The following is a 21,793-nucleotide window of genomic DNA, read 5'->3' as shown; positions in this document are numbered from 1 at the left end:
ACAAGATCTAAACATATATTTTTGACTAACCAATCATATTAATCTAATTCAAACATTATTATTCATTACAACTAACTAAATCTAAATATATATATTTTTAACTAATCCTTAAATATACATTCTTAAACTTCTAATAATAATAATAATAAATCTGTAATAATAATAACATAAATATTAAAATAAAAAAATTTTAAAAAATTAACTTACATAATCAGAATGACAGAGATAATTGATAATATGTAGTTCAGGACGATCAACATTTTTATATTTTTTTTTGGTATTGTAATTTTTTTTACAGTAGAAGAAGCAAAAATTTATGATAGTGAAGATGAAGAAGAAGAGAGGAAATGATAAAAGTTGAGTTACCGAAAAAGAAAATAACTTCTAAAGAAGAGTGGGGATTGAAGGGGAGATAGGCATGGAGGGACAACACTGCTAGAGGAGGCTGCATGCTCGACACCTGGCCTACAACACACAAATCGGACGGTCCGATTTGTGTCTCTCTAATCAGACCGTCCGATTATCTACTCTAAATTCGGACCGTCCGATTTTAGTTTTGTTGATACTACATTCATGTATTGCACCTATGTACCCATATCGATGTTCTACACCATTCTTAACTCTATAACAAAAATAAAAAGCGACGTTTTATGCTGATGGTATTTTATAAATAAAAAAAAATATTTTTCTCTACAATACACTTCTGTCGAATTGTTTGTGTCACAAAGACTCCTAAAAGTTTGTTAAACACCAAATCACCAATATTTGAGTGATTCATCAATACTAAAATAATATATAAAATAATTAGATAAACTAGTTAGCTCTAACAAATGAATACTATATCTATCATTTTTTATTAAATTAAAACAACATTAAAATGTTATATTAGTTTTTTCTGTTGTGCATGATTTAACTTTACATTATGTTTAGTTTAAGAGAAAATAAGAGAAAAGAAAAAGAATGAAAAAAAATGAGTGAAAATTTTTATTTTTTTTTGTTTGGATACTTAAGAATATTGAAAGGAAAAAAAATTTTGGTGTGGACTCCACTAAAAAATTTTTCTCTTTATTACAAGTATGAAAATAAGAAAAAAATGTTATTTTTGTGTAATTTCATAGTTCTATTATTATTAATAATTATCAATATAAATTTAATTTTAATAGTTTTAATATATTATTATAATAGAAATTCACATTTAAACATTATATATGTATTAAATAAATAATTTAAATCAAATATATAAAATTATAAATATTTTATAATATTTATAAAATGCAATAAAATATAACTAAATAAAAATATTTATACTTTATTTTATTATTATAAGAGTATTAATGTAATTTTATACCATTATGATTTTCTTTCTTATCACTTTTCTTTTTATCTAAATATTTTTTTTTATTTTCTTTCTATCTATTTTCTCTTCATCCAAACAACACACAAATAACTCTACTTTTTTTATTTTTTTTTCTTATTTTTTTTCTCTAATTTTTTTTTCTATTTTCTTTCCTATATCCAAACAAAACCTTAATGATATGTTATTCCTCGATGTTCCCTGATAGAAACCAAAGTAAACGCTAAATGGAATAAAAAAAAAAATTCAAACAGTGTTACCTATAAAAAAAAAAAGAAAATGCTACTTGCACAATAAAATTCAATTTTTATTCAACCTTTAAATTTAATATTTTATTATTTTAATTTTTTAATTAATTATTTTTTTTAAGGAACCACTCTTGTTTTGAATACTTGTCACCGTAAAATTTGTAACCACTTGCAATAAAAAAGGATTTTGCAAACCAAACCATAATATTCGTAACAACTTTTTGTGTACTAATTTTTAAAAAATCAGTGAAATTTTCAAAATTAATTAAACTCACTTCAATTATTTTTTTTATTCAAAACATTTAAAATTCATGCCAAAAACACATCTAAAATTAAATAAACAACATAAATACATTTAAAATTATGTATTAACACATCTAAATTATTGTCATTGTAGTTCTAAATTACATATTGAATACAAAAAAAAATTAAACTCAAATATACATCCAAAATTATAAGAATACACTCTAAATATTTTATCAACACATCCAAAACTCATGTAAAAAAACTTATATATGTACATAAGAACATAATGAACAAAATAAACACATCCAAAATTAAGTATTGACACATCCAAATTAGGTTAACATTACAACTTTCAAATCAAACATATGAGTGTGAAAAAAAATTATAATCACAAATACATTTAAAAAAAAGAAAAAAAACACAAACACTTCCAATATTATACATAAATTTTAAAAAATAGAACTTTTTATTAAGTGGAAAAAGAAGGATAACATATCTTTATGAATGAACTCAACCAAATTTTTTTAGAATTTTGCAAGCAGAATTACCAGAGACAGAAGGAGTGCGACGTGGGGGAAGAGATAGGGGAGGCGCGGGAGAAGGGGGCGGTTGTGCGTGGCGCGAGATAGGAGACCAGGGACGGGGAGGAGCCCATCGATTGAGGAGGCACGGGGTGTGTGCAGGAGAAGTGCGCGTCGCGGGGAAGAACGCGTCGCCGAAGGAGGAGATCGTCGCAGAGGAGTGCGCAATGCGGGAGAAGACGAAAGCGGCCACAGACGAGGAGGGGGAGGCGTTGCAGCTTTTGGATCTTTACAAAGCGAAGATTTTACTAGTGATTTAAGATGGTTTAAGATTTATTTTAGAATTTTAAATTTGAAATTTTGAATTCTAACTAATTTGATTTTTGGATGTGTATTTAAATTGTAATATATTAATAATTAAATATATTAAATTTAAAACAAAAATTTAAAATTAAAATTAAAATTTTAAATTTCTGTTTTATTTAGTTTATATTTTGAATGTGTATTTAATTTTAAAAAGACACTAAATCTATTTAAAATTTTTAGATGTGTTTGTTTTATTTTTTTAAATTATTGTAATAAAATGTTAAATATTGTACAATTTTTAAAGAATACCTAGTTGAACTGAAAAGAAAATTAACGACTCAACTAATTGAGAAGGTAAATCACCCGATAGCTATAGAATAAGACTTCTTGTTGATTTTTTTTTTAATAAAGAAAAGTTCGTCATTTATTATTATTGATATAATTTTAACGTTTATAGATATCGATGGAGCATCAGATTGACCTTATTAAGTTATTCCACAAACACTGCCAACAAAATAAAAACAAATTGGCCTTCCTAATAGGAGGGGCATTAGATTATATGACAAATTTATACACACCATGAATCAAAATCAATTCAACTATAAATAAATAAATAAATGGATCACAAAAGAAAATCGAATTTAACAACTAGCCAACTACAAAAATGTAAGAAGAATAAGCAGTATTTATCTCTTTACCACCAACCACCCTATCCAAAACAAATGTGAAATGGTACGTAGTCAATAGCTTCCTCAAAATAAGAATAATAATAATAAATTGGATAATTTGAAGAACAAAACCAGAAGTTTACCAAAACATGAAACCATGTTAATTTTTATTGTTCTCATGACAAGCACAAACAGGTCAATCCATCAAAGTCCTCATTTGAGATTGTAGAGTTAATTACTATAATCAGAACAGGAAAACATAGATATGAGACATTTGTATTGCCACCAATTTGATTTTGATTTCAATAGTCGTGATCAGCAATAAGTGCAAGCATACTATGATATCAATCAACCTGCAAAATGGATTACATGATCTAATGATTTGTCCAACAAGACATCAAAATTTACAATGTCAAAAAAGAAAATGCATCTCAAGTACCAAACCCCTATGAACAATTTGGGAGGACTAACCAAGAAATATAAAATATCCTGATAGCCTCAGAAAACTGTTACAATTGCTACCAAGGTTTAAGGTCACCCACAGGTCCAGCAGTCCAATTCAAGACCTTCTCCCCTGGTTTCAAGAACGCATTCTTGTCGTGTGGCAATTTCCGGGCAAGGCCATTCAAAACTTGATGGAAAGCATCTCCCGGTTGAGCAGGTTGCGGGAAAAGCATAGCTTGCTTCATGGAAGGGTTAGCAAGCAATCTTTGTTTCCTTAGTATAACTTCTGGTGGGATGGATGTGAGTATAGTATCCAACTTAGGGACATCCTCCTCATCGACAAACACCCCAATCTCTTCCCATGGAATTGCATCAGCAAATGGCAGGACAATATCATCTGCAATAATAACAGGGATGCAACCAAATATCACAGCCTCAACCAATCTTGGGCTCCAAGGGGCCCATCCAAGCGGACACAAACAAAACACGGCTCGTTGCATGTCCTCATAGTATGTGGTTGGATGTTCGGTGGAAATGTCAAATAATGGATTGTCCTTAAAGTTCTCCCACACTGCTGCTCTTGCACCTCTGTAAGATTCAAAAACAAAGTCAGGATAATTTTTCCATCTGAGTTTGATCTGTTATGAAAGCATAAATGCATTAACCAAACATCATTTTTTATTTTCTTCAATTTTCAATCAGAGGCTTCGGCCATGAATATAATTAATCTCAATATGGTTAACCAGTTTTTATTAATTATATAACTCAGTCATTCATTCTTCATAAGATGAAAATAAATGAAAAGGTCCCGCATACGAAAATTCCAACGAACTTGTAAAAGAACAACCTTGCATAGTATCCACCTTCAGGGTCATTTCCAACATCATAAAAAAGTCCTCTGAAGTAAACAAAAATGGACCTGGGGGTCTTATCAGGAATTAAGTGTGTATGCATTTTTTGTGGTGGAGCATATGGAGGAATGGTGATTGAGCCCTCTTTCAAGCATACATGATTCCTCTGTCCAAATGTTTGAACCAATGTTGCACGCTGTAGCAGCGGAAGAATCCCTCTCTCAATTGCCTTTTCTTCCTGAGACAACATAAATAATATAAATGCACAAAGGATAATCCACAACCTGCATTAATGGTGGAAGTGGGAGTACTTCTCAAGAAATTACACATTTGGTTCAAATAGTTAAGTAGCACTAATAGTGATATAAATAATAGAAAGTAAAAATTTATATACTAAATTTCTTACTTGATAATGAAAACATGCCCCAAAGTCATGAGGAACTACAAAGAAATGATCAGCACCTTCTGTCCGGTTCCAATATGGCCAATTTGCAGAAATAAGCTGTATGGCACTTCTCATCATTCGTGGTGATTTGAAGGGCAAAGGGAGACCATTTGGTGTCAAGTCACAGGTAGTATATACAGGGGTATAAAACCAATCAGCTTCTTCAGGATTAAGAGTTCGGACAGGGCTAGATAACAGAAACCGGTGCATAAAGATCTCGGCAGCAAACATATGGTTGAGGCATCTCGGGTCCTTTTGCAGAATTTTCTTATTATATTTACTTGGAAGTTCATAAACAAAAACTTTCAACCTTCCCACTGGATCATCTTCCAATACATCACCAGCACTACCTACAATCAATTTGACAACAGCACGCTAAATGCTTAAAGAATGATCTCTCCAGAAACAAAATTGCTTAATGCAAGTGTAGAAATAGCACACAAGACTGCGTAGAAGGCTATAAGCACCTTACATATGCAGTTATGCATTTTCAAAGCTCTAGACCTAATTGTCGGCACTGATCTTTAGGAAGATGTAAATAAAATACCAACTAGAGCAGAACTACAAAAGACAAGAATCTGTCTGGGGCACGACCTTCAAGTGAAATCCTTCTTTAACTAGTCGAAGTAATTTCAATGCATAACTTACTATTGCTAAACACAGAGCATTTACGGAAAACAGGTAAGAGTCAGCACAGCCAATCCGTCAATTCGGAAGTTACTCAATATAGTTAATAGGTAATTATAGCATTGCCAATCATTGGAGAAAACAACCTCAGCTCCTAAATGGATTATGCTACGTCATTAAACTTGAAACAACAGATGTTTTAGTATTTATAGTATCTAACTAGAAGGCTTGGAACTTCAAAAAATTTGGATCTTAAGAGTAACTAACAATGCTTTCTGATTGAAATTGCAACCTCAATCCAAAATAAAGAAGTAGAGAAAACCAAAATCAGAAGAAAAACCCACCTGATATCCTTTCGGTGGGTTGGTTCCTGCGCAGCTCGACCGAATCAATCGCAAAGAGAGAAGCAGAAAGAAGAACCCCAAGAAGAGCCCACTTCAAAGGTCCCATTTTTATACTTAGCTCGGTGACACAACCCCAAGATGAAAAGGAAGAAGGGTAAGTGAAGAGCTATAATAATAAGGAAACGAATGTTTGCGAGGAGGTGATGGTTAAGAAGTCGCGAGGGAAAGCAGTTGTGGGAGGGTTTCTTAGGAATGGGGCTTCTTCTTCACACAGCAAATCAGCTTCAACGAAAGGGAAAGACAAGAGAAACAAGTGAATTTGCTTTGAATCTTGGGCTTGGATGGGGATTTTTCTGGTTTAGTGCGGTTATCTTCAAGGCAGGTTGGATGACACGTCAATCTCAGACAACCATTTACGTCAACTTGTATTCTAAACGACTCCATTATTCCCCTAATATATTTTCATTTCAAAAAAATAGTCAAGATTTGGATATATTTTTTTTATATTAACTAGTTAAGAATTTAATTTTAAAATATTTTTTATGGTTATCTAATTAAATTATGTATTTAAATATTAATTAATCTTATTTATGTAATAATATACTATTTGTTAGAATATTTTTATACAAAACAATGTATAAAAATTATATTTTTAGTTAAATATACATAAATTAACTAATTATTTTTCTTTATTATATATTTTTTGTTTTTATTGAAAACTTTGACAAATATTCTAAGTATTTGTTAGTTAAATGTTCAAATTTGATATTATCAATTTTTTGAACTAACATGAGTAATAATTATTGAGAAATTATTATTTTTATTCATAAAACTTAGAATACTGATAAATCTGTTTATAAAAAAAATAAAATTTATTTTGTATCTATAAAAAATAAATTTTAATGGATAAAAATTTTTAAATCTTAAATATTACCTAAAAATTTCAAATGCACCCTCTTTAATCCAACACAATCCCAAATTTTTAATTTCTAACACTCATTTCACTTATTATTGTCTCACTTCACTCTTCAATTCTATTTTACTGTTCTGGATGAATTTTAGTTTGAGCCTGGCAAAATCAAGTTTTCCAAAAACCTGATATGCTATGATACATTTTGGAGAAAACACACAACTCAGTCCCTGTCCATATCAAATTAGGACAATACGATCCCTCACCAAAAAAGTAACCCACGCCGGTCCCTATCTATGCATAAAATAACTCATTGCGCCCCCTCCCATGTATCCCCGTCCATAGACAGGGACCGGCGTGGGTTACTTTTTTGGTGAGGAATCACGTTGTCCTAAATTAAAATGGACAGGACCGGGTTGGGTGTTTACTAAAAAAAATATTAAAATTAATAGTATCAAAAAATATTACAAATTTTTTATTTTTATTAAGATATAATTAGTTAAAAATATGACACTTCTATATGTTGAATATATTTTAAATATGATACTTCTCGATATTCATCCGATACAGTAAATCAGTAAAATTGTTCGCACTTCATAATTGATATAACATGGAAAAATATGTATTAAAATATTGAATCATTTGTTATATTGACACATTGTGTAATAAATACAAATAATGCAACATAATTGTTAAAGATATAAAAGATAAGAGAAGATTAACGGAAAAGAATGACACAAAAGTAAAAAAATTGATAATACACAATAAAATTAGTGAATATTACCTTGGTCATAAGATGTTTCATGTTGGCTATGTGAAAAGATTTTAGTAAAAAGAATTGGTAAAATATCTATTATACCCTTAGTAATGAACTAGTTATATTCGAAATTTCCTATTAACTTCTTTATTTTTTCACTGGCGAGCAGCCACGAAGCAAAGTTAGATTCTATACTTTCCAAAGAAAACAAAATCTGATATAAGAGAATAATAAATTTGTCAATAATAAAAAAATTAATTTTTTCATAACAAAAAAAGTATTTTTTTATGAATATTAAACTTATTTTTATATGGTGATTAATTTTTTGTGTTAAGGTAATATAATTGTATAAAATAAGTTCTATATCTACATTATTAAAATATTTTAACTTTTTAAATTTATTGAAAAATTAATATATTTAGGTGAATTTTTTCTAATATATTAATTTTAATAAATTGAATAAGAATTAATTTAAAAATGAAAGAATATCATGGCTTAATTTTTTCTATAAGAAAAAAATTTGAATATTTTTGTTGAAAATTGGCCTTTTACTGAAAAAATTTGGATATTGCTGTAGGTGGAACAGGTCTAATATATAAGGTGGATCATAAGTCATAACTAAAACACAAAATACGTGTTGAACACTATATGTGTGCCATGCTTGGACGAATTTTTGACGACGCTGTAGTAACATCCCTTGCGTATCCAATTGTCAAATATCAATATTAGACAAAACACCACTTTTATTTCTATACTTACTAAAAATAATTTCTAAAATATCAACTGTAGTAAAATTTTAAAAATTAGTCAACTAGTCTTTATATAATTTTTTTATAATATTAAATTTGTAATATTTTTTGATACTATTAATTTTAATATTTTTTTTAGTAAACACCCAACCCGGTTCCTATCCATTTTAAATTAGGACAACGCGATTCCTCACCAAAAAAGTAACCCACGCCGGTCTCTGTCTATGGACGGGGATACATGGGAGGGGGGCGCGATGAGTTATTTTATGCATAGATAGAGATCGGCGTGGGTTACTTTTTTGGTGAGGGATCGCGTTGTCCTAATTTGATATGGACAGGGACCGGGTTGAATGTTTACTCCACATTTTGACACGGTTTATAAGTTTTATTGTGCTTTTCAGTTTGAGCCACAATGATATTTGTAATTATGTTTTAGGACCAACTAACTCTGATTTTGTATTTCACCCCTTATTGAGTTTTTTTCAAAGAGGTGGAGTTGGGCCATGGAAGAGAAAAAGGCTCGCGTTTTACCAAAGCTTTTTTTATGGAACATTATGAGCGACAAAAAATATTAAATACAAAGGGCATTGCTAGACCAAACAATAAATCAAAATAAAACATGTTGAATTTCTAAATAATTCACAGTTTTATGAAATTGGATAGAGAAACGAAATGAAAGTCCAATGTCTCAGCATAAAAAATGAGACGCATCTTCGTTAATAGTGAGAAAGTGGAAGCCATTGAAGAGGGTGAAAGTTCAGCAACTGAGCATCCAGATCGGAGGTGGTAGGTCAGACGTCTACTTCTTTTTCTTTCAGATCCAACCATCTCAAGGTGTGTAGCTCTCTTGGCATCAATAGAAGCCATTCTAGACTTAAAACAAAGCACTGCTTGCTCGTAGCTATTGAATCTGTGATACTCCAAGAACGTGAAATTAGCAACCTACTTATTGGTATCTTTTTAACTTGAGTAAACATCAGGACAAAATTTCTTCGCCACAGCAAAGAATAAATATCTCTGCATTACTTCTTCCATCTTAAACAACCTCTAGGAATATCACAATGAACCCCTATTCCCTGTATAACTCGTATATCTATTTATTGAGTATTCTTTGCAATGAATTTTGAAGTTGTTGTTACTTAAATGAATTTTTTATTGCCACAAAACAATATGGACTTCGAACACCACTTAAAATTGTCAAACAACAAAAGATAAATGAAACCACATTCGGCCCAAATAAAAATTAAATGAATAAAAAGCAATTTGCAAAAAAAAAAAAATTTCCACGTTGACTCCTAATTTTTTAAACATTTATATATTCTACCACATATGTTGGTCTCTAATAGAATATGCTGAGAGACTGATTCACTGTTCTGCTGGTGAAATTGGAATAAACACTTTGCCAGCACATCATTCAGTAATTGACACAGCAAATTTCTTTCATATACAATGCCACATACCATACTAGGTTCATGGGGAACCTGATTTTGCCAGGCCCAGGCTAGAATTTACCCACTGTCTTTACCCTGCCTTTCTCACTTCCATCGTCTTTGCCCCTTTTCAATCTTCACTCTGCAAAAATTCAATTGATTTTCTGCTGGAACAGTGCCTCCACGACATAATTCAACTAACCCTTTATTCCTAGACATTGTCAATACAGGTAAATCATTTTATTCAATTTCTTACCCCACATTTACACCCATCGTAGTAGTATACATTATAATGTGTATTTGTAAGATTTCAAGGACAATGTTGCACTATGAGAAAAACTCTTGACATAGGTAATAAGAGAGCTAGTGTTGGCGAAGGACTGAAAGTTGGCCCCAAGGAATATGTAAAGGTAGGGTGTTCATAAAAAAACTAAAATGTGGTTAACAGGTTAAAAAACCATAACTACATTTTGGTTAACCAGTTTAGTAAAACAATTTTAAAAATTATATCCATATTTTTTAAAATTGGTTAACTAAAATCAAATTAAAAAAACCGATTTTTAATCGATTAACCAAAACTAAAACTAAATTAAATTCCCCTTACTCTCGGTCATTTCTCTCTCTTCTTTTCCCCCCTCTTTCTCTCTCCTTTCTCTCTCTCCCCCTTCCTTCCCCTCTCCCCTCTCTCTTCTTTTCTCTCTCTCTCTCTCTCTCTCTCTCTCTCTCTCACTCTTTTCCCTCTCTATCTCCTATCCCCTTCTCTCTCCTTCCCCTCTTTCTCTCCTCCTCTCTCTCCCATGTCTCTCTTTTCTCTCTCTCCTATCTCTCTCTTTTTCATTCTCCATCTCTTTCTCTTTCTCTCTCTCCCCTCCCTTTCTCTCTCTCTCTCTCTCTCTCTCCACCTTTCCTTTCTTTCTCTCTCCCTTGTCTCTCTATCCTTCTCTCTCTCTCTCTTCCCTTCCCTCTTTCTCTCTCTTATTTGCTCTCTCCCTCTCTCCTTCTCTCCCCTCTCTCTCTTTCTCTCTCTCTCTTTACCCTCTTTCTCCCCCTCTCTTCTCTCTCTTCCTCTCTCTACTCATCTCTCCCCTTTCCCTCTCTCCCCTTCTCTATCTCCTCCTCTCTCTCTCTCTCTATCCCCTCTCCCTCCTCTCTCTCTATCTCTCTCTCCCTCCCCTCTCTTTCTCTCTCTCTCTCTCTCTCTCTCTCTCTCTCTCCTTTTTTTCTTTTCTCTCTTTCTCTTTCTCGTCTTTTTTCCTTTTCTTCTTTCTTTCTCTTCTTCTCTCTTTCTTTTCTTCTCTTTTTTTTCTCTCTCTTTCTTTTTCTCAGCTTCTCTCTTTTTTTTCTCTTTTTTCTCTCTAGTGAGAGAAGAGAGAGAGAAGAGAGAGAGAGGAGAGATAGAGAAGGAGAGAGAAAGGGGTGAGTTGAGAAGAGAGAAGAAGGGGAAGAGAGAGAGAAGAAGAAGAAGAGAGAGAAAGAGGGAGAGAAAGAGGACAAAGAGAGAGAGAGGAAGAGGGGAGGAGAGAGAGAGGGGGAAAGCAGAGAGAGACAGAAAGAGAAAAGGAGAGAGAGAGAGAGAAAGAGAGGAGGGGAGAAGGAAGGAGAGAGGGAGAGGAGGGGAGTGAGAAAGAGGAAAGGGGAGAGGGAAAGCATGGGGAGAAAGAGAAAGAAAGGGGAGGGAAAGAAAGAGGGAAAGGGGAGAGAGAGAGATAGATAAAGAGGAGGGGGAGAGAGAGAAAAAGAAGAGAGAAGAGGGCGGAGAGAGAAATGGGATAGAGGTGGAGAGAGAGAGAGAGGGAGAAGGAAGAGAGGAGAGGAGGGAGAGAAAAAAGGAGAGAGATGGAGAGAAGGAGATAAGAAAAAGTTATTCGTATCATTTAGAAAGAAAATTATTTACATTAGAAAAAATTATTTATAGAAAATGCTAAAAAGAGATAAGAAAAAAAAGGAACGAAGCAATAGAAGGGATTTCATTATTTACAAATGTTACTCATATCATTTAGAAAGAAAAAAAAATTAATTTTTAGATTAAAAAATTCAATTTAAAAAAAGGTTAAAATTTGGGTTTTTGTATGTAAAAAAATTAATTTGTGTAAAAACCGGTTTTTAGTTGTAAAAACCGGTTTTTTATATAAAAATTGGTTATTTTTTAAAAATCGGTTTTTATTTTAATAACCGGTTAAAAATCAATATCAAATTTTACTAACCGGTTAATAACCAGTTTTATCATGTACAACCAATTTGGTTAATTAATCAAAACTATATTTTTGGTTAACCAAAAAACTGGTTTTGTTTTTGGATTAACCAAACCATGAACACCCCTATGTAAAGGAGCAATTGCCAAAGGTCGGGTTTGGAAAGCTTGGATGTGATGGAATGCCATCTCATGAAGTAGTCACAAAAGTTTATGAAGGAGCTCATGGTGAGGACCCTATGGAGGGGCGATCTCGTTATTAAGGCTGAAGAGAACACCCAAGTTGAAGATCAGGTCCTTGAAGAAGTTTAGGAGGTTGAAGGTGGTTTGATCATAGCCTGAAAAATTTTTGATGTCGTTAGAGTAGAAACCAAACATGTGGGTTCCTCCTGAGGTTGATGTGACTAGGAAGGATGCAAACCCCACGAGTCACCACCCTGTTATGACTTGCACAGTTAGAGCCTTTATGTCTGTTGCCATGGATGAAGCTTTTCTTACTCCTCCTCCTACTACTTCAACTGCAATAGCTATAATGCTTTGAGAGTGAGAGAGAGAGAGAGAGAGAGAGAGAGAGAGAGAGAGAGAGAGAGAGAGAGAGAGAGAGAGAGAGAGAGAGAGAGAGAGAGAGATTGCTAGAGGAGGTGAAGTGGAATTGCCATGGTGATGGTGAAACTAAGGGCTAGCATGGATAAGGATGAGATAGGATGAGATATTGGTGGCTCATGTTAGAATGGAGTGGTAGTAAAGAGTTGGAATTGAAAATTTGGGATTGGGTTAGGTTAAGAAGAATAATTTAAAAATTTTGGATAAATTGTTAAGATTTGAGTAGTTTTGTCCATTGAAATTCATCTTTTATAGGTATAAAATCAATTTTATTTTTTTCGTAAGTAAATTTGTCAACTTCTAAATTTTTATTGGTAGGAATTGTAGTTTAATTAATAGGTGTTATAATTATTTTTTACATTTTGATGGCAAGTTGTGGTATACAAATAAGACATTCTTTTACAAAAATAGCAAATAAAACATCAATTTGACTCTTAAAAATTTATAGTTTTGAATTTTGATAAAATGATCTTGAAAATAAGAAATGATTATTTAAAACTTTGAAACAAAGACAAAAGATTTATGACCTTTTGTTCTTCTGATATTTTAGTCTCGAACTATTTGAAAATACTTCTAAATTCCTAACCTCTTTAAAATTAGACATATGTATTCCTCCGTCTATATAAATCAGTCAGGCTTAAAGAATATGTGTGACATGGCTCCTATTGTGCTGATCTAACTGTTACGAATGCACACGTGGTGGGAGAGAGCCAATTTGCTCCCCGGATCCAAACTCCTCCACTTCAATGGATAACAATTCTGAGCAACAAATGGGTCGTTCATTAGTAAAGCAGCTAGCTTGCTGCAACAAACCACTTGTGATAGGGCTCTCTACATTCTCCTCAAAACATGTCTTCTTTCCCTCTCTGACCACCTTTTCGACAATGACACTAAGAAGCTCTAGAGGGCCTCTTCTACTGCTTTTGGAACTCCGACAAGCCCCTCCCTTAGATTGAACTCGCCAACCGCCTCTCCTATCTCCTTCTCTCTCTCTCTCTCCTCCATTTCATTCTTTCTCCAATACCTCTCCACCTTTTTCCTCACCATACGCCGCGAGTAGCCTTCCACTGATGCCCTTTGTCTCAACAAATTATACCTTTTCCTCTGCAGGTTTATTTCTACTCTCTTGTTTCTCTTGGAAAAGAATTCCTCATATTTAGAACTTGTTCGCCGGTACGTCGACATTTTGGACAAGGAGACTTTCTCCGTCGAGGATAAGTTTCAAGGTAGTAATGGCGTTTGTTAACATTTTGCCATTATTTTTCTAGAGAAGTTTAAGCCGTTTCTTCCTATTAGAGTTGAGATTCTCGATATTCTATTTGTGCCATTTTTTCTATTATAGGGAGGATGTCAGATAGGGTTTTGTTAGGGAATATTAAGTTTGTCTTGTTTAATGTGTTGCTAAAGAATGGGAAGAAATTGTTGGAGGCAAGGATGGGTGGCGAGGAGGTTGGTTCGGGGGACGATGATAGTGTTCTTGAGACTATGGGTTTGGTTATGGGGTATTCTGGTTAGATTTATGGTATTGGTTCTAATCCTGGGTGTTGTCAATGGAATAGGAAGGTACTGTTTGGGCTTCCTGAACAGTTTTTGAAGCTTGATAAGGATGCTGTAGCCTCTGGATTTGAGTTCTCAATTTTGCATTCCATTGATCAGAATGATGAAGATGTTGAGGTACCAATTCTGGTTCTCATTGATAATATCATGGAGGTGGATGCTCAAGAGGCCAAGGGCAAAGGTGATGACTTTGCTAATGCTAACGACGTCATTTTTAAAATGGGATCTAATTTGTCCTGTTTTAAAATCTCCGGCTCCACGTGTGCAACTATAACGGTCAGATCAATATAACAAGGGTCACATCACATATTTTCATTAGGTCTAACGAACCCATATGGATGGAGAGATACATATGTCCAACTTTTGAAAAGATTAGAGACTTAAAAATATTTTCAAATGGTAAAGGACTAAAATGTCCATAAAACAAAAGGTTAAAATCCTATTTCTTCTTTTCTCTAAAACTTTAAAATTAGTTTAATTTGATAAAATATAAAAATATTGTTTAAAAAAAGAACTTTAGGATTAAAAATTTAATACGATTTTTTGTAAGCTTCTTTAGTGAAATAAAATATTTTTATATTCTAAATTTGATAATTTTATGTTAAGTGATTTTTGTTTATATAAATGAGAAAGTTCAACAAAATATTAAAAAGTTTTAATTTTTTCTTTTATTTTTTATATGTATTTAAAATGAAATTTTAAATATTTTTAAAAAATGTGCACTATTTGTCATTTATATATAAAAAAAAGAGTAGAATTTGTCAACTTAAATTATTAAAAAAAATCAAAATATCATTTTCCTAAGACTATTTTATATTAAAAGTTAAATATCTTTAGGATAAAAATAATAATTTAGTCTATAATTGGTTCTTTTATGTAGAAAATATTTTTCGTTTTATGCAATATAAATGCGATGTGATGCCAAGAGACATAGCATATCCAAAAAAATGAGTAAATTGATGGAGTGAGGGACTATGAATCAACGATGTAAATTGTGCAAATAAACCAGATATAGATATAAGCAAAAATTGTCCACAAACAAAGTTTTGAACTACATCCTAATCGTAATTAATAATTAATTGTGGCTTCAACTCGAGATATCCATTAATTTCTTCCTATCTTTTTTCCTCTCCACAAATAAGGCATTAAGACCTAATGAGTCAGTGTATAATTTGGTGATGGGCCTAATATTTAGTTTTGATTGAAATATGCAGTTAACAAATTAAGTGCACTCTCGTTCCAATACCTTGCATTGGTGTCATTCAACTCTCTCATTGTTACAGCAATTTCAACAACAAAAAAAATTCTGTCATTGTTATGTTATATTAGAGCTGCTCGCGCATATGCGTGCGCGAGACATATTTTTTTTATAAATTTGATCTTTTATATTAAATATGATTATTTTAAGTATAATCGATGCATGGTATAATATATGATAAAAAACTAATGAAATTTTAAATTTGAATAAGTAACCTATATAGTAGTAAATATAAATAAAAGATGAGTATGTTGGTACATGTGTCATTGTAGTTTGTGTTTGTGTTTGTGATAGAGATTTAATAAAATTTGACATTTTAATAAATTAATACTAAATAATTTAGATTCAAATTCTTAAGGTCATGTACTTATCAAAACTAATATGACTAAGAGTCTTACACAACATAAGTAATTAGACATAAAATATAAGCTGGCTAACCAAAAATGAAATAGATGGCATTATGGTAAGCTTTCTTGTATAATCTGTCATTGTTAATATATATATATATTAATTGAATATGATATTGTAGTTTATGTTTGTTATAGATGAGAAATATTGATAAATAAAAGCTACCAATGATTGACATATCTATAATTGGCATTTTGAAATAATTTTTACTTGTTTAAGTATGTCATATAATTAAATATTCCTGAAAACCTCATGATAAACCACATTATTTATTGCAGTAGAATTTTCTAAGTGATCATGGAATATGACAATTTCGAGTCATTTTTTGTGGTTACCCTTAATACTATAACATAAAAATTTTTGTGTGTAAAAACTAGTTGTTTTAGAAGTAAGCCTACATAGCCTAGTAATTATCCTCGATTTTTATTTATAGTCATTGCATATGATAACATCAAAGAAAATTTACGACGTTGAAACTTGAAAGGTAGTTTAGTATATGATGGAGTTAATGTCATTCTTAAAATAAAGACTTTTTTCCCGGTATTATTTCTAGATAAGATTTTTGCTTCAATGACTTCCTTACCAAGCCTAGTAATAATCAACCTAGTTCCATTACAAAGTTCAGATGAATGATCAATATTTTGGAGCAACATAGTCGGGCATCCTTCTTTGAATAGAAGTTCATAATTTAGAAGTCCAGAAGATTTTATGGTTGCCAAAAATTCAGGAGTTTGTATGCTAGCAGCTATGTTATCAGTTCCTTCTTTAAAGCAAGGTGAGTCAGAACTGAGATATATTTTGTTCTCATTATTATTCAAAGATAGCATATAATCATTTACCTGATCAACAATGTTAATAGTTGGGGCAAGAATAGCTCTACCTTTCAAGTGATCTGAATTAGTATAGTCTTTTAGATAGTCGCTATAATTTGCCTAAACAATAGCTTCAATAGGGTCATTAAAATCACTGATTAAAATTTCAGGTGGTATAGTAACTAAATCACATCCATCTTTAGAGTTGCCAAGATTCCCATCACTTAAATCAACAATCCATTTAGCAAAGTCTTTTAAAACTTGAATGCTTTCTTCGTCATGTGAAGATTGCAATTGCATGTTTTGTATTAATTGTAAGATATGACAATTATGCCACAGGTAAAAAAAATTGATAGGTGCATTGATAATATCCTGTCTAGGCTCCCTTTGTTATAACTGGAAGTATATGTCTGAAATCTCTACTAAAAACAATTATTTTTTTCCCCAAAAGGTGTGATGAAACTTGATTCATTTGTAAAGCAGAGCAAGTCGCTCATTGTTCCATCTAAAGCTTCAAAATAGAACTTATTCATCATGTGTGCTTCATCCCAAATAATGAGTTTTGTTCTTAAGATTAATTCAACTAATGGGTTGCTTTGTTTAATGTTGCAAGTAGAAAATTCATAAGGAGTTAGTGGGATTGAAAACCTAGAATGAGTACTTCTCCCTCCCGATAACTAAAGAGATGTGATACCACTCAAAGCAACAGTTAATACTCTTTCACCTTTCGATCTAAGAACAGCTGACAGTGTTTTTCCAAAGAAAAATTTTTCTAGTACCTCCACATCCATATAAAAAGAAAACATGACCAGTTTCTGAATTTACAACTTTAATTGTTTGATCATATACATTCCTTTGTTCAATTGTCAATTGTGATAAATATTGATGGTGCTATTAAGTTAACAAAGGACGATCATAATTGAGTTTTTCCAACACTAATTTATTTTGTGAAACCCCTTATGGTCTGATATGAATGTTATCCGTATTAAAATACGAGATTGTTAGAAATTCTTGAAGTGATTTTAAATTGCTATTAATAATTTTCTCAATCTCAATAAGAGTCATCTTTAATAATTCTTCATCTAAGATCACCAAATCTAAAAAAGATAAAAAAAAATTATGTATTAGAATTGGATCTTTGTGAAAATAATTCTGGGATCTCTGTGAAAATAATTCTGTCAATGTCTTCAGTGATAGGAAATTCATATTTTTGTGCAAGAAATAATAATATATATGCATGTGGTAGGCCTCACTTTTAGAACACAATTATATATATCACTGCAATCATGAAGAGTAGATTAATATAAATTTATAAGTGATGAATAGAACGACAAATAGTTTAAGTTAACATATAACTTTGTAGGTTACCTACTTTAGCCAGATCAAATAGCTTGTTCTTGTAAATGTCCTTAATAAGTTTGTCCAGCTTTGCTTTGAATAGTCTACATACAACATCAGGTCTATCTTTTGTTTTTAAATTATTTTCTTTACAATAATACCTTATTTCTTGCCATTGAGGATTGCAAGTCACTGTTATAAATAAATTTGGGTACCTAATTGACCTACAAATTATCATTGCATCTTGATAGTTTTTGTTTAAAATCAAGAAACCTGTGTATCCTTGCTTAGTTCGAGAGTTCTATGCAAATATGTTTTACCATGAAGAAAATGTTTATTCATATGTCAAAGACCAATAAATTTCTTTAAACAAGGATACCATCAGTGAAGCTCTCGGGTACTATGACCTTGGAGCTAATGCTTACACTGCAGGTAAATGGGATGACGATCTTGGTATCACATGCCAAGAGGTTTTAGTAAGCATATGCACGAACATTTCTCTCATGGACGGTGTCACACCCACTCATAGAGCACTAAGACCGGCTAGGGCATAGCTACACCGCATAATCACTCACATCTTGCTACCTTAAAGTGGTTTTTATCATCGGGTCACATTCTGTGATTGCTTAATTCTTTATGCAATCCTTCATATAGCTAAAATTTCTTTTGTATACTTAATGATGCGTCATATGTATGATTGCATATTTTTAACCTGCATGTTTGAATACTTTGATGTCAATTTTAATGGTGAGAAACAAGAGATCAGAACCTCTTACCTTAAGGTCGGTGGTGTAGTCAAACAAGCAAAAAAGAAAGAAACCAAGGCTGGCAAGGAACTTGTGCTGGAAGAAGAAGAAGATGATAGTTTTTTCCCACCATATGTTGTAAGGACATAATCCTCCAATATGGATTTATTAACAGGGGTCATCAAAGATGTGCTACAAGAGTTCATTAACATGTCCAAACACCGCATCAATACAAGTGTGAAAGTAAGAAAGTTGGCTGTTCAAAACAAAAACTCCCTAAAAAAATCAAAGAGGAGAGTTGAAGTACTGTTAAGATACATTGATACCATAGGAGATGAGCCGGCTGTATTAGATCAAGATGATGAGGAGCTATTTGGATCAAAGGATGAAGATTTTGATGTCTGAAGATTGTCTCTTACGCTACTGCTAACTGCAAAACTCTTTTTAATTGTGATATTTTGAAATACTATTTTTAAGTTTGTTGGATTACTATAATAGATGAAGTAGAACTATAACTTTGCACTATGTTTTAAGTTTCTTGGCACTGTGTTTTATTCAAGTCTAAGTGTCTAACACATTTGTGTGCAGGATCAGGATGTTATACTTTGTTTATTGGCTCTAATTTTTTGTGTAGGATATGTTTTATTTTTCCATTCTTAATGACAAAGGGGGAAGTCAAAGTAAATTTATATTTTTAGATTAGAGAGAATAAATTTTTTAGTATGGATATGGATGATTAAACTGCATTATATCTTTCTGCTGATTCTGTAGTTTTAGATTGATCAGGAAAAAGATGTTTGGATGCTCCTGACTGAATTATAAATTTTTTATACTCTGATTTTAAAGCTCTAAGCATATTTTTAAACATACATGATATGTTCTGATGCTTTGATTCTGAGTCTGAATTTTCATTACAAGCTTGATATTCGAAAATATCCATTTATATTAGTTGAAGTTTTACTGCTGTTTCAATAAGTGATTTCAGGTCATGAAAAAACACACATTTACGGGGAGCTAACCAAAACAGGGAGATCAATTTTTGAAAATCTGGTTCATCAAAGAAAATTTTCTTAATCTATTTCTTGTCTCCTTCGGATCAAATTAAAATTCATTTTACTTTAGGATGTTTGTCATCAAGGAGGAGACTATTGAGTTTGAAAAATTAATAATATTTTGATGATGACAAACATTTGGTGTTTGGGTTGAAAGCCTAATTATTTTTATGATGTGTGTGAATGGTTTGTAGGCCCAAGTAATTTGCAACCAAGAAAGGGCCAAAACCAAATGGAAGAATTCTCTTTTGCACTAACCATTGCCCCAGCGGTGCTGATGGAAGAACAAAGGAAGAAAAAGCAACATTGTAAACAAATGAAGATATCTCAGATTAGGGTTCAACAAAATGAAAAAGGTAATCTTCAACATCAAACGTCAAAGAAGAAAAAGAGAAAAAGTCACATACTGAAGTTGCAAGGAAAGATCAAATCCAATGTTCATTCAAAAGTAAATCACAACTTTTCAGTTCTATTTATATGCAACCATTTTAGCTTGTTGAAGCTACTCTTCTCAATGTTGCTCATTTGGGAAAGAAGAAGAGAAATGAGCTCTTCTTCTCTGTTTCAAATATCAAGGGCTGAGAATAAGTCTTGGAGCCAAAGCTAAAATCAATGGTGAAGATTGTTGATGGAAGAAGAAAAAGGAAGAAAGAGAAGAAGAGGCTAGATTTGAACCAAACTAACTCTACAACCATGAATTGCCGCTGCCATTGCTTGCCCTTCTATAATCACTATTCTGAACTCATTGGGAGAAGAGAAAAAGTTCATAGATGGTCAACTACTCAGAAGTGGACTGGTCACACCAAGCTCAAGTTTTGAAAGTTTTTTCCATGTACAAAAGAGGGTAAACAACTAGAAATTAAAGCAAGGAGTGAGAGCACACTGTTTGGAGTTTCATAGCTTTTTGGCTATCCTTCTTCTCTTTCTTGGTTACTAATTGAAATATTCTGTTCTTCAGATTTATCATTTTATGTTTTATTTCAATGAAAAAACGCATATTTGAGAGGAATTAGTAAAAGCCATAGAGAGAAAAGGCAAGAGAGTTGATGAGCGGATAATTTATACGCTTTTTGACATTGTTTTTAGTATGTTTTTAGTAGGATCTAGTTACTTTTAGGGATGTTTTCATTAGTTTTTATGTTAAATTTACATTTCTGGACTTTACTATGAGTTTGTGTGTTTTTCTGTGATTTCAGGTATTTTCTGGCTGAAATTGAGGGACTTGAGCAGAAATCAGATTTAGAGGTTGAAAAAGGACTGCTGATGCTGTTGGATTCTGACCTCCCTGCACTCAAAGTGGATTTTCTGGAGCTACAGAACTCGAAATGGCGCGATTCTAATTGCGTTGGAAAGTAGCCTTCCAGGGCTTTCCAGAAATGTATAATAGTCCATACTTTGGCCAAGAATTGATGACGTAAATTGGCGTTCAACGCCAGCCTTCTGCCCAAATCTGGCGTCCAGCGCCAGAAAAGGATCCAAAACCAGAGTTGAACGCCCAAACTGGCACAGAAACTGGCGTTCAACTCCACAAATGGCCTCTGCACGTGTAACACTCAAGCCCAAGCCCAAGCACACACCAAGTGGGCCCCGGAAGTGGATTTATGCATCAATTACTTACTCATGTAAACCCTAGTAGCTAGTTTATTATAAATAGGACCTCTTACTATTGTATTAGGCATCTTTGGACGCCTGGTTCTTAGATCAGAGGGGCTGGCCATCTCGGCCATGCCTGGACCTTCACTTATGTATTTTCAACGGTAGAGTTTCTACACTCCATAGATTAAGGTGTGGAGCTCTGCTGTTCCTCAAAGATTAATGCAAAGTACTACTATTTTCTATTCAATTCCTCTTATTTCTCTTCTAAGATATCCATTCGCACTCAAGAACATGATGAAGGTGATGATTATGTGTGACGCTCATCATCCTTC

General features: G+C 32.4%; 1 protein-coding gene across 1 annotated transcript; it reads right to left on the bottom strand.

Annotated features, from left to right (window-relative positions):
• Window positions 1-3,622: 3,622 nt before the first annotated feature.
• Window positions 3,623-6,481, bottom strand: LOC112732950 (probable beta-1,4-xylosyltransferase IRX10L). Its single transcript, XM_025781785.3, has 4 exons — window positions 6,055-6,481; window positions 5,045-5,433; window positions 4,635-4,876; window positions 3,623-4,375 (listed from the first exon to the last, which is right to left on the bottom strand). Exons 1-4 carry the CDS (start codon window positions 6,158-6,160, stop codon window positions 3,862-3,864), a joined length of 1,251 nt encoding a protein of 416 aa, XP_025637570.1. The 5' UTR covers window positions 6,161-6,481; the 3' UTR covers window positions 3,623-3,861.
• Window positions 6,482-21,793: the final 15,312 nt, after the last annotated feature.

Source organism: Arachis hypogaea, chromosome 13, assembly GCF_003086295.3.
Source record: "Arachis hypogaea cultivar Tifrunner chromosome 13, arahy.Tifrunner.gnm2.J5K5, whole genome shotgun sequence".
Lineage (NCBI taxonomy): Eukaryota > Viridiplantae > Streptophyta > Magnoliopsida > Fabales > Fabaceae > Arachis > Arachis hypogaea.
This window is presented reverse-complemented; position numbering and strand designations above follow the sequence as displayed.

What these genes read in the sequence shown, in the direction of transcription:
- LOC112732950 (XM_025781785.3), bottom strand. Translation starts at nt 6,160, where the DNA reads ATGGGACCTTTGAAGTGGGCTCTTCTTGGGGTTCTTCTTTCTGCTTCT. An exon ending in ACCCACCGAAAGGATATCAG is followed by an intron (nt 5,434 to 6,054) that starts GTGGGTTTTTCT and finishes AATTGATTGTAG; the next exon opens with GTAGTGCTGGTGATGTATTG. An exon ending in GGGCATGTTTTCATTATCAA is followed by an intron (nt 4,877 to 5,044) that starts GTAAGAAATTTA and finishes ATGTTGTCTCAG; the next exon opens with GAAGAAAAGGCAATTGAGAG.